The 13,185-nt window shown below is 39.6% G+C and overlaps 2 protein-coding genes across 3 annotated transcripts in view; one reads left to right on the forward strand and one right to left on the reverse strand.

The window, feature by feature from the left end:
* The window catches only part of pcbd1 (pterin-4 alpha-carbinolamine dehydratase/dimerization cofactor of hepatocyte nuclear factor 1 alpha), a 163,544-nt gene that overhangs the window by 48,643 nt on the left and 101,716 nt on the right, over positions 1–13,185 (reverse strand). The window lies entirely within an intron of this gene.
* The window catches only part of LOC133657406 (heparan-alpha-glucosaminide N-acetyltransferase-like), a 91,576-nt gene that overhangs the window by 40,678 nt on the left and 37,713 nt on the right, over positions 1–13,185 (forward strand). For both annotated transcript variants that reach the window (XM_062058700.1, XM_062058699.1), the window contains one exon: positions 5,377–5,459. In XM_062058700.1, coding sequence (XP_061914684.1) covers positions 5,377–5,459 — 83 coding nt within the window. The remainder of the gene's footprint in view (positions 1–5,376; positions 5,460–13,185) is intronic.

Raw genomic sequence — 13,185 nt, forward strand, 5'->3', positions numbered from 1 at the left:
CGCAAAAGTGAGGGGTTTGTGGTCCACAAAAGCTGTGAACTGCCTTTCTTCAAGCAGCGAACGGAAATGACGTATGGCCAGATAGAGACTGAGGAGCTCATGGTCAAACTATATTTATGCTCGCAGGGGCGCAACTGCCTGCTAAAGAAAGCCATAGGTTGCCAAGTGCCACCCATGCTCATGCAATGCACCTGCAGCATAGTCTAAAGTGTCCGTGGTTATTGCAATTGGAACATCAGGTAATGGGTGCGCCAGCAGTGTAGCATTAGCTAGAGCTGACTTGACCCCCACAAAAGCACTGTGCCGTGTGTCAGACCAGTCCTCCATGTGCTTGGGAGCAGCCCCTTTAAGAGCATCATACAGTGGCTGCATGAGGTCAGCTTCCTGGGCGATGAAACGATGGTAAAAATTTACCATGCCAAGGAACTTCTGAAGCGCCTTAACCGTGAGCGGGTGGGGGAAGTTTGCGATGGCAGCAACCTTCGCTGGAAGGGGAACTGGCCCGCACTTTGTGACGCGATGTCCAAGGAAGTCGATTATAGACAACAAGAACTGGCACTTAGCTGTGTTAACAATGAGCCCATGTTGGCTAAGGCGCTGGAAAAGGCTCCTGAGGGGGTTATATGCTCAGCCTGAGAAGTGCTCGCTACCAGGATGTTGTCCAAGTAGACGAACAGAAACAGCAAGTCACGTAAAACAGAGTCCATCAGCCGCTGGAAAGTCTGTGCGGCGCTCTTAAGGCCAAAAGGCATCGGTAAAAGGCCTAATGGGGTGATGACCGCTGACTTTGGGATATCAGAGGGGTGGAACGGCACCTGGTGATAGCCCCGGACGAGATCTCCCTGAAAAAAAACTGTTTTCCCAGCCGGGTTGGCGGAAACATTCTGTATGTGGGGGACTGGATAACGGTCCGAGGTAGTGGCATCGTTGAGCCTGCGGTAATCACCGCATGGCCGGCAACCACCTCCATGCTTCTCCACTATGTGGAGGGGTGATGCTCACGGGCTGTCTGAGCGGCGAATGATCCCGAGGCATTCCATGGTCTCGAATTCGGCTCTAGCGATGAAGAGCTTTGCAGGGTCCAGGCGCCGGGCTTGTGTGTGCACAGGGGGAGCCGTGGTGGCAAAGTGGTGTTCCACATCATGCTTGGCGGTAGCTGACGAAAACTTGTGTTGCACCAGGGTTGGGAATTCAGCGAGGAAAGATGTCCGCGGTGGGTAGCATGTTGGAAAGTCTGATGGAGTCTGTCGCGCTGAGACTGCACTTGTACGAGCAGAACGTAATCGCATCCACCAACCGCCTGTTTTTCAAATCCAAAAGAAGCCCGAAAGCACAGAGAAAATCTGCACCGATGAGCGGCACCATCACTTTGACAGTCACAAAGTTCCAAATGAAACGCTGTCTACCAAAACACAGCTCCACGTACCGTATACCGTAAGTGCGGATAGGGCTGCCATTAGCCGCTTCCATGGGGGACTATGGGACTCAGATAGCATGTCCAACCTTGATGCTGGCAGGACGCTCCTCTGCGCACCTCTGTCACACAGGAACCGTCGTACGGAGAGGGAGTCCTGGATAAACAGCAGTCTGCCAGTACTGCTGGCGCTCATGGCCACTGCTGAGCGCCGGCCCTGACGTTTCCCGGCGACGGTCCACTGAAACTGCATGGGGACGGCACCGCTTGGCTTTGGTCTCGAATCTTGCATGGAAAAAACAAAGTCCAGAATCCAGTTTCCGCCTGAGGGTGCAGCAGCAGCAGCAGCAGCAGCAGCAGTGAGAGTGGAAGAATCTGCCATAGGCCCTTCTGCCCCAGCCAGATAGTATGTAGCCACATAGGTAGGAATGATGTTCGAAAACCGGTTCTCCCGATGCTTCAATAAGAAAAGAACCGATTCCATGGATTCGAATCCATTTTTGAGAACCGGTTCCCGTTATTGAAGCCACTATACCGTATTTTAGCGACCATAGGGCGCATCGTATTAAAAGGCGCCGTGTCAGTTACGGGTGCTAATTCTGTATTTAACGCATATATAAGGCACAGCATATTTTTGGGCGCAGGCATGGTTAAACATACGCTAGCCTAAAACATACGCTAGCTTAAAACATACGCTAGCTTAAAACATACGTTAGCATGCATGGACGCTGTTTTAAAAAGGCAGCAGGAGCAAAGCTGAGTTCAGTTCTACTTTATTGAAGTATTTATCAATGTACTCACATTATTTTTTGATCAATCCTCATCCACAAATCCATCAAAGTCCTCATCTGCTGTGTCCGAAATGAACAGCTGGGCAAGTTCTCCATCAAAAACGCCAGATTCCCTCTCATCATTTTCAAAGTCAGTCTCGTTGCCGTGGGGCTCCTCGGAAAATATGCCGGCGTTTGCGAAAGCTCGAACAACAGTGCAAGCAGACACGTTAGCTCAAGCATCCACGATCCATTCACAAATTGTAGCATAACTCGCCAGACGCTACCTCCCATTTTCGTGAAGCTGTGTTCGTCTGTCATCCATCGCTCCCATGACGCTCACAACTTCACTTTGAACGTCCTGTTTACACCCATGTCCAGCGGTTGGAGTTCCTTCGTCATGCCTTGATGATGACTCCAGACGGAAACTTTTCTTTCGGCAGCGTCTTCCCCTTGAATATCACCATAAGTGGCTGTCCATTAGCATAGCAAGCTAGCACAACAGTAAAAGCCTCAGCTTCAGCAGCAAGTTTGCAGCAGTCCGAAATGGCAGTGTTGGCTAAAGCAGCCCGCACCTGAGAAGGCAGAGTCTCAGGAAAAGCTGCACAACGAGGGAACCAGGCCTGTGCTCACCTAAGAGGAGCATTTTGTCCATAAGTTCAGAGGGCTTGCAATCACCAAGCCTCCGCAACGAAAAAAGGCGGCTAGCTCTCTCCGCGTCGGAAAGTTTGATTATCTTTAAGAGGTGAGCCTTCAACGTGAGATACTTGTTCCTCTCAGGTGGACGCGTAAGGGCGCTAACCACTTTGGTCGCCGTTGCACTCCCCAGGCAGGAAACGACATAATAAAACTTTGTGTCGTCTTCTGTGATACCACGCAGTGCGAACTGTGCTTCGACCTGGGCAAACCATGCAGTCGCGGAAGATTCCCAGAACTCAGGCAGCTTCAGTGAAACTGCATTCGCCGTCATGGTCGATAATATTCACTGAATGCGTTCAGTGATGCGTCGGGGTCACCAGTGTTGCGCTAGTAACGCGAAAGCAAGACAACTTGAAATATCTTTGACACACAAACATGTGCGCCGTTTATTCCACCAAAGAGCAGAATAATTTTTTTACATGAAGCGACTCAAAATGGTGGTCACAACAAACCTCCACCTTTGGGTAAAACTCTTGACGGTCACTTAAAGGGGCCGCACCGAATTACTCACTCTTAACTGCATATATGAATGGTAAACAAGAACAACATTGTTATGTTCACAATAGAACAATGGCAGTGAATAATGACGACAAAGTCAAGTAAACAGGTGTGGTGAATTATGTCCTTGAAGCAACTGCTACAATATTGTAGATATTGTGCAAGTCCACTTGAACAAAAACCTGTTTTTTTAAATATAACGTTTATATTTTTCAATGTTTTTGTTCAATTGTGCTGTTACTGTATAATTAAAAACATCCATACAACCTTTTTCTATACCGCTTGTCCTCAATATGGTCACGGGTGAGCTACAGCCTATCAAAGATGCAACATTTACATGTCAGAGATGTTGAAGTGCAATAACAATCTCTCATCGTCTCTCACTTACCAACAAACAAAAATAAGCGCCAGAGACAGATCACAAATGTTTTTAATGTGCGGGGGGAAAACTTTTAGAACATTAATGAATGTTTAAGATGGACAAAAAATGTTAATGCATTAAACTTTCAAATAGAATGTCTGTAACTTGTGGATAACAGAACAGACAAAAGGGAAGCCTTTGGTGGTGTTTCTTTTTTTCATCCATCCATTTTCTACCACTTATCCCTTTCACTAGTTCACTATCCCCAAGTGCATGTCTTAGGAGGTGGGAGGAAGCCAGACTACCGGGAGGGAACCCACACAGTCACGGGGAGAACATGCAAACTATTAAATATAATTAACAGTAGTTTGTAGGAGTGTGGGAAAAAATCAATTCTAATTCGAATCGCGATTCTCACGTTGTGCGATTCAGAATCGATTCTAATTTTTAGAAAATCGATTTATTTTTTTTTGTATTAAAAAAAAAAACTTTTTTTTTTTTTTTTTTTAAATTAATCAATCCAACAAAACAATACACAGCAAAACCATAACAATGCAATCCAATTCCAAAACCAAACCTGACCCAGCAACACTCAGAACTGCAATAAACTGAGCAATTGAGAGGAGACACAAACACAACACAGAACAAACCAAAAGTAGTGAAACAAAAATGAATATTATCAACAACAGTATCAATATTAGTTACAATTTCAACATAGTAGTGATTAAAAATCCCTCATTGACATTATCATTAGACATTTATAAAAAAAGAAAAAAAAAAGAACAATAGTGTCACAGGGGCTTACACTTGCATCACATCTCATAAGGTTGACAACACACTGTGTCCAATATTTTCACAAAGATAAAATAAGTCATATTTTTGGTTCATTTAATAGTTAAAACAAATTTACATTATTGCAATCAGTTGATAAAACATTGTCCTTTACAATAATAAAAGCTTTTTACGAAAATCTACTACTCTGCTTGCATGTCAGCAGACTGGGGTAGATCCTGCTGAAATCCTATGTATTGAATGAATAGAGAATCCTTTTGAATCGGGAAAAAATCGTTTTTGAATCGAGAATAGTGTTGAATTGAAAAAAAAATCGATTTTGAATTGAATCGTGACCCCAAGAATCGATATTGAATCGAATTGTTGGACACCCAAAGATTAGTAGTTTGACAATAAGCTCATGTACTTTTACTGCCATATTGTAGGCTGTGTGGTATAAAACGAGTAAAACATCAGTATTTTAATTTTAATTTTTTAATCCTGTGCTTTTTGAGGTTAATGTGTCAAGGAAGACCTAAAACGTTGATAACCAATTCATAAAATCACAAGTTGATTTGATGATGTTAAAAAAAAAAGAAAAACGCCTCAAAACATTGTGACTTTTGCCAAAACTTTCTGAAAAAGCATCAATCACGAAAAGGTTAAATAAATAAAAAATGTTGGACAGAACGTTCAGAATGGTAATGACCCTAAAGTGAGGTAGTCTTGAGCTTTGGTCCCAACCTAAAAATCATGGAAAAAGCGTGCATGTTGAGATGACAAATGCGACTACTCACAATATAATCCACTTAGGACTTCAGTGTTGACATTATTTTCTCCCCCTTTTCTTATTGTGTCTACAGGATGAAGTGCATGTTGGGAACGCCGAGAGCAGTGCCAGCAAAGTGAAACCAACCCGTCTGCGTTCACTGGACACATTTCGAGGGTACGTGTGCCTCGGCCAACCATCCTGTTTGTCAATCTATCGCCACATTCAGCTTTTTTTTTTTGGCAGCCCTATCATGAAAATCTGCAGACCCAGCGTAATGACTAATTACAGAGGTCACAGTCTGGTCACATGCTCCCTCAAGCTTTTGTTATCAGGCGGCGTAGCTTTGGGCCGTATGTCTGATATCGGCGCGTCTCGGCCTGAAATTGTGTGTTTCTATTGGGCAGGATGGATGTGTGTGATTGAATCTGGACTCTCTGCTCGGCTTAATTGTGGCCTGGGGGGAGATACAAAGCACGCCTCTCTGGCAACAGGATGCTGGTGTGGCTCTGACCTCCTCCATGCCAAATAATTGATGTAATAATACAGTAGACATATCAGCACACATGCACGCGGCCATAGATCTCTTGCCAAAATGGAGAGAGAGAGAGAAGCGAAAGCCAAGAGATGACGAACATCTTCTCCATCTGTGGCTTCCATTAGGATACTAAATTCTCTGGAAACCACAGTGCATATTCATGCGATCCAGAAACACTACTTAGGTTTATTTATTTTGGGAGTTCAGCTGGTTAAGTGCATTCACACAAGTGTTTGCAAAAGTTCAAGGAAAGGATGAATGATATTTCATATCTGCATTTCCACTCACCTGCTTGTTCATATTAGCTGCTGTCATTTAGACTCCTGATAAATGACTGGACTTTTTTATGATTTGACAAATAAATGGCTGCTCATGAGCACCAGTATCTTAAATGTTCTCCTTGCCAAGAGACCTCTGGAAGTTCTGTGCTTCCAGCTGAGTAGAAACAGTTTGGGGAAAGTCCTATTTTGTTCCAAAACTTTCCAGTGCACAAGACAATAAAAGCTACAAATGTATTTCTATTTCAAATTCATGTGTGGTCAGTTGTCCCAATATTTGTAGCGTACATATACGAGCCAGACTAGTAATGGTTTCAAATACCTGGCAAAGATTGTTAATCAAGGTGCGACTCAGCCTCAGCCATTTGACTTATGATTTGATAAGTAACAACTCCTTGCCTAAGAGAACATCAGTCATCTGGCATAAATGCTGATTCATTCTTGAAGGCATTTATCTTAAGCGAAGGTTTTCTAATAATTGCTGCACTCTCATGATATACAGATACGTGTGAGGAAGTGACAGTTGCATGTTAATTTTTCTAAAAGGATTCATATTTTAATCTCGCGCTGCACAGCTAAAAGCTTGTCGTCGTTTGTTAGGTTTTTTTTTTGCATGGTAGAAATCGCACCGTCAGTATTTTTTGTAGGAACAAGTATTAAAGTTGACTGGTTGATTGTCAGCTCTGGCTGACTCATTCTGTACACTTTTTGACTGAGCTCCAGGTTTTTCTCTGATTGGGTTTCAGAAATGTCCTAATGTTTGGCACAGAGCAATAAAAACCTCTTTATTAACACTCTGTGGTCTGTCTATATGCTATATGTGGACTCAAGTATCAGGATACTTGGCATTACAACGCCTAAAATAGGAGAAAAAAACTAAATCGTTTCATAGATTTACAGGTAGATTTTCTACAGGTAGATTTTCTACAATATGTTGTGTATTTGTGGGATTATTTTGTGCATTTATCAACAAGACCATTCATGAGGTCTAAGGTTTAATTATTGGAATAACTCAAATATAAGAAATTAACTTTAAGTAACTTTATGTAAGTGAATAGGTTTTCATAATTTTGACATGAACTACATCATGTAACCAAAATAAGACTATATGCTAAAGTGTCACGATTTAATTTGAAAAAAATGTAATTTCCACTTCATGACTGCAACTGTAAGTGTGCTACATCGATAACTATAAATCTATGAATACTACGATTTCTGACAGCCACGTAAATGAAAAATTTCTGTATTTGTTGACAGGGCGGTTTTGACTGCCCTCGACTTTTTATGTAGGATGTTTATATATGGTTATGTTACTGTAATATACAATAAATACTTATTTTTCTTGTGTTCTATGCGCTCTACATCGCTAGCAATTGCGTCTGTGTTTCCTCTTCATCCATCGTGTTGGAAGTTTGAGTGCTTATTTTCCATAAGTTATTTGTATTCAGATAAGGCAACTGGCACAAGAATAGGGAAGGCAAGTTTATTTATAGAGCACAGTTCGTACCCAAGGCAATTCAAAATGCGCCACAGAAAAATTTAAGAAAGCTAAACTAAAACATAATAAATACATTTATCATAAACAATAGCTTTCGTGGATGTGACCATCTCGATTTCCGACCTCATAACTGGTACGTTCATATTTCGGTTAGGACGTCATTCCGAGCTCCGACTTCTAACTCCCGACATTAATGGAACGCACCATTATCAATGCTACCAGGAAGTTATCCAGGTGACCAAAAGGATGTCCGTCTTTAAAAATGTATGATGTAATGTTTTACGGTATTCTATAGCCAATAATTTTTAGGGCCAAGTGTTTAACAAAGACTTAAAGAAAATGTATCTTTACATTCTGCCAACTTTTTTCTGGGCATCCTGCTCTTGTCTTTAAAGACCGATGTTCCTCAGGTCTTGTAGATGCCTGTCAAACCTCCTGTTTTTTCCTGGAAACTTTTTGCCCTTTTGTTCCTATGTTTTACCCATATTCCAACTAATTGAAAACATTTTTTTTATCCACTCCTGTGTTGCAGAGCAGCACAGTCCGTTCAGCAACACTCAGCAACATACCTTGTAGCCTAAAAAGTCAGCCCTTCAAAATAAAATTCTTAGAAAATCTTACGGTTGCGCAACAGTAGGCAGTCTGTTTTTTTTACCAATTAGTTTTTTTCTTATTTTCCCAAATTTTTCTGGGAAAATTTCCTTTTTTTCTAAGTATATATGCTGACAGGTATGGTATGGTGATCTTGTTAGCCAGACTAACTTCCTGGTCATTTGGCTCCCTTTTGTGAAATTGCAGCATTTTCTCTCATGAAGTTGTTTTTGTGGTTTGTGTTTGCATTGCATTTGCAGCATTGTTGCTGTTCTTTTTGATTCTGCAGCGTTAACATGATTGCAGCATTTTCTTTTTATCAACAGCACTTGCGCTGCATTTGTTTTATGTTGTTTGTGTGTTCTTGGTTTTGGTCTGTTTTGATAATTTCTGTATTTGGAGCGTTTGGATTTTGCTGCGTGTTTGCCCATCATTGTTAGTAACAAACTAACAGGTTGCCTGTGTGCACAAAGCGATGGTAGTGTAGGACAGCATATTTGCATTGAACAAAAAAAGCGCATTCTAGCAAGTCACATTCCTTTTGTGTTAAACATAGTTAGCCAATAAATCTGATTCTGATTTTATTGAATGTATTTGTACTTTGATGTAAGTTGACATGATGGTCCTGTGTCTTTGTCTGTGTGGGGCTCTAGATTGAGTTGTTCAAATGCACGTGCGCTTTAAATGTATATTTTGAAAATGTTTCATGAAACCCTATATGGTAAAAAATAGCAGACTATTAGAATAACAACCAGTAACACAAATAGGAGCTTTGGAACATTTTAGTTTTTTCATGTAATAAATCACAATAGATGCCCGACCATAGGTCTTTATTTTGTGTCCATACATTTTTACTGAGCAGCCTTGGTCCTATGACGATCTTTTCATTCATATTCATCCGAATTAGTTTAGACTAGAGTACCAAACCACTCGTGTGAACACAGCCTGAGTAAACAACAGTGGAGGAGTTATGGTGTTTATTTAGAGATTTTGTTGATTTTTTTAAATTTAATTTAATTTAATTTTATTTGTATTTTAATTAGTCAATCCAAAATAACAATACACAACAATACCATAATAATGCAATTCCAATTCCAAAACCAAACCCGACCCAGCAACATTCAGAATAGCAATAAACAGAGCAATAGAGAAGTCACACAAACATGACACAAAACAATCCAAAAGCAGTTAAACAAAAATGTATATTATCAACAACAGTATCAATATTAATAACAATTCCAACTTAGCAGTGATTAGAACATAGTAGACATTATCATTACAGCCATTTATAAAAAATAAAATAAAAACATTTATAAAAATTAACAATAGTGTCACAGTGGCTTACACTTGCATCACATCTCATAAGCTTGTCAAAACATTGTGTCCAATATTTTCCAAAAAGATAAAATAAGTCATATTTTTGGTTCATTTAATAGTTAAAACAAATTTAAATAATGGATCTCATATTCCAATATATGACTCATTATTATCTAAACTAAATGCAGTTTTTTCTACTGATATCATTTCCATAGCTTGTGTATACCAGTCAGTATGAGCTAGACTATCAACATCTATCCATTTTTTAAATATTACCCTTTTTGTTATGATGTATATTGTCATGTCTGTGTGATCATGTTTTGTTTTGGTTATGTTCGGTTTGGTTTTTGGACTCTTTGTGCACTCTTGTTTGTTTTGTTTCCATGACAACCCATTAGTTTTCACCTGTCCTCATGTCACGCACCTGATTCATTTGGACTCACACACCTGTCATTAATCATGTTCAAGACTATTTAAGCCGATAGTTGCCAGGAAGTCAGCCTGGCGACATTAATTCCGTTTGACTTCTGCTACCCATGTTACCCATGCTACCATAGTTCCATGCCAAGTGAGTTGTGTCTATATTCTTGTCACAGTAAGTGTTTATTTGTTTCATGTTCATAGTTTTTTGCCCAAGTGCTAGATTTTGCTTCATTAGTCAAGTTTGTTCTCCGCCTTTGTGCGCGCTTTTAGTTTGTACCCTTTTGTTTGTACTTTGTAGTTTATAGTTATAATTAAACCATGTCTTTACCTGCACGCCACGTCCCTTCCAATTCTTGCATCTCGGGAAAACAAAACCCTCACAGTCCACGTTTTGACACATATTGAAAGAAATGCATTTTTACTCTTTGATGACATGAGATTATGTTGATCGAGGAAGAAGAACAGCTAAGAAATGCGGTGAAAAAATATGATTGAACTGATATCGAAAAACAGATCTTAAAAATTATGCGTCGTCTTATATTCAGGGTTGTCTTATGCCTATATGTGGGTTAGTGGCCCTTCGACATTTGATCGGTTGTGACAGAATGCAACATTCATTGGAGAAAAGTATGAAGGTGAGCCTGTAATGCAAATGCATGCCCTATAATTCACATCAAAGAGGTCTGTAAGCGAGTCATAACCACTCTCTGCTGCAGGCAAGCTCCTTCTATAAGTAATCTGTTTGCAATAAATCATTGATACCATTTGGCTCCCACCGATCAATCAATTCATGGTGTAATAAAAATTCAGAGGAAGGCATGTTTACAGCTGAACCTAATTAGAAATCATGAAATAGCCTGCATCAACCTGAAAATAAAATCACCTGAATTAATTTGTCAGAAAATAAAACAAAGTGAAAAAAACATGCGTCATGTGGATGATGGTTTAATCTGATGGCGCTCTAAGTTAAGTATTTAATTAGAGAGATGGCCAATAAACGCACACGTCTCAGTGATGTCTTTGACCAGGACTTGTCTGGTCACTTGTTTAACCTTTGTCTTTGTCGCTATGGCGACTAATGCATGCGTCGATCAAAACTTCAATGATATATGCAAGCATCAGATAGAGTAGACGATCACGTGCACATACTCCACTTTGACGACCCTTCGGAGAAGATAGTGGCTGATTAAAATCTTGTATCTGCAGTTTGGAGCTAAAAGAGCAGTAAAGGCTCAGTGCTTCGCTTAATCAAACGTGGGGGCATCTTATCAGATGGGAAGTTTTACTGATGTCATTATGACCCTTGAGGACCGTCTTTTATGTTATTGAATACAACGCAAATCAGTGTATTAGATGGTGAAAGACAGCAGCAGCAGCAGAATCCCATCTCAATATCTCCTCAGTCGGTGTATGTTGTGAAAGAGTGGGTTAGTTCACCCTGTCGACCTGTACAGTTTTTGCAGTGAGATTCCTGATGGGTGGTCCGGGCCAGCCAGTCACATTAACACTGCGGTTGATGAGGACCACAACTACTATGGGAGTCACATGATCGTAGCCTGGGCTTTCGTAAAGATTTTAAGACTTTTTTCTTTCTTTCATTCAAATCCATCAGGTATGAAGATGAAATCAAATTTTCTGTCAAATAATTAGTTTGTTTTAATCTAATTAGTATTGTAACACTACCGACACTTCGTTGCATAAAATGCAAAAGGGGTCATTTCTAGGGCTGCGAATCTTTGGGTGTCCCACGATTCGATTCAATATCGATTCTTGAGGTCACGATTCGATTCAAAATCGATTTTTTTCGATTCAACGCGATTCTCGATTCAAAAACGATATTTTCCCGATTCAAAACGATTCTCTATTCATTCAATACATAGGATTTCAGCAGGATCTACCCCAGTCTGCTGACATGCAAGCTGAGTAGTAGATTTTTGTAAAAAGCTTTTATAATTGTAAAGGACAATGTTTTATCAACTGATTGCAATAATGTACATTTGTTTTAACTATTAAATGAACCAAAAATATGACTTATTTTATCTTTGTGAAAATATTGGACACAGTGTGTTGTCAAGCTTATGAGATGCGATGCAAGTGTAAGCCACTGTGACACTATTGTTCTTTTTTTTAATTTTTATTAATGTCTAATGATAATGTCAATGAGGGATTTTTAATCACTGCTGTGTTGAAATTGTAACTAATATTGATACTGTTGTTGATAATATTCATTTTTGTTTCACTACTTTTGGTTTGTTCTGTGTTGTGTTTGTGTCTCCTCTCAATTGCTCAGTTTATTGCAGTTCTGAGTGTTGCTGGGTCGGGTTTGGAATTGGATTGCATTGTTATGGTATTGCTGTGTATTGTTTTGTTGGATTGATTCATTTAAAAAAAAAATAATATAAAAAAAAAAAAATCGATTTTTTTCCACACCCCTAGTCATTTCTCCTGGTTGCAGCAAACCCAACATTCAACATGTACCTTTGCTGTATGCATTCACACATACCACCAACATATTTGGAAACCTGGATGAGATGATAGAAGAATGTCATCTCATAGCACATTCTTGGAACGATGATGAAAATTCGACATAAAGGTGTCACTACCTTTTAAAGACAGTTGAAGCTGAACCCCTATTAGATGCACTAATAATAATAATAACAATGGTTATAACTATAATAATAAAGTATTATTGAAGGATGTAATATTGTGTTTGGGAACCAGGACGAGTATGTAATAGCACATCATTGTAGTGTGTTCAAGGACCCTTGATTAAAGTTTGAAACAGAAATGTCACTAAGTTTTAGAGGCAGGGGAGGCTTTATTGGTATCAGGTTGAAAATCAGATTTATTGGCCAAGTATATTTAACACACAATATGTATTAATGAATTATGTATTATGTTTATTGTTATCTAAGAATGATCATCCTTACACTTTAAAGTAAGGGGAAACCTGACATATTTATAATCATATTTAAGTGAAAAGGATATTTATTAAAACTTGCATTCAACAACCAAAAGACAGAACTTTTGACAGAAAAAATAAAAACAAATAATTTAGGGGTTTAAGGATATTTAGGGAGCCTTTATCCCCATCAAATTGCCTAATCATGCCATTGGTTCAAACGCTTGATGAAATACAGTGTTGATCAAACCAAACATGTAAATACTGTAGACGTTCTGATCATGGAGTGCATCATCTACTGTGCTTCTGGGTTATCACGTTGGGAAGACTGGCACATGTGTAGATGGCCAGAGAAA

This window comes from Entelurus aequoreus, linkage group LG09 (assembly GCF_033978785.1).
Source record: "Entelurus aequoreus isolate RoL-2023_Sb linkage group LG09, RoL_Eaeq_v1.1, whole genome shotgun sequence".
Classification (NCBI taxonomy): Eukaryota; Metazoa; Chordata; class Actinopteri; order Syngnathiformes; family Syngnathidae; genus Entelurus; species Entelurus aequoreus.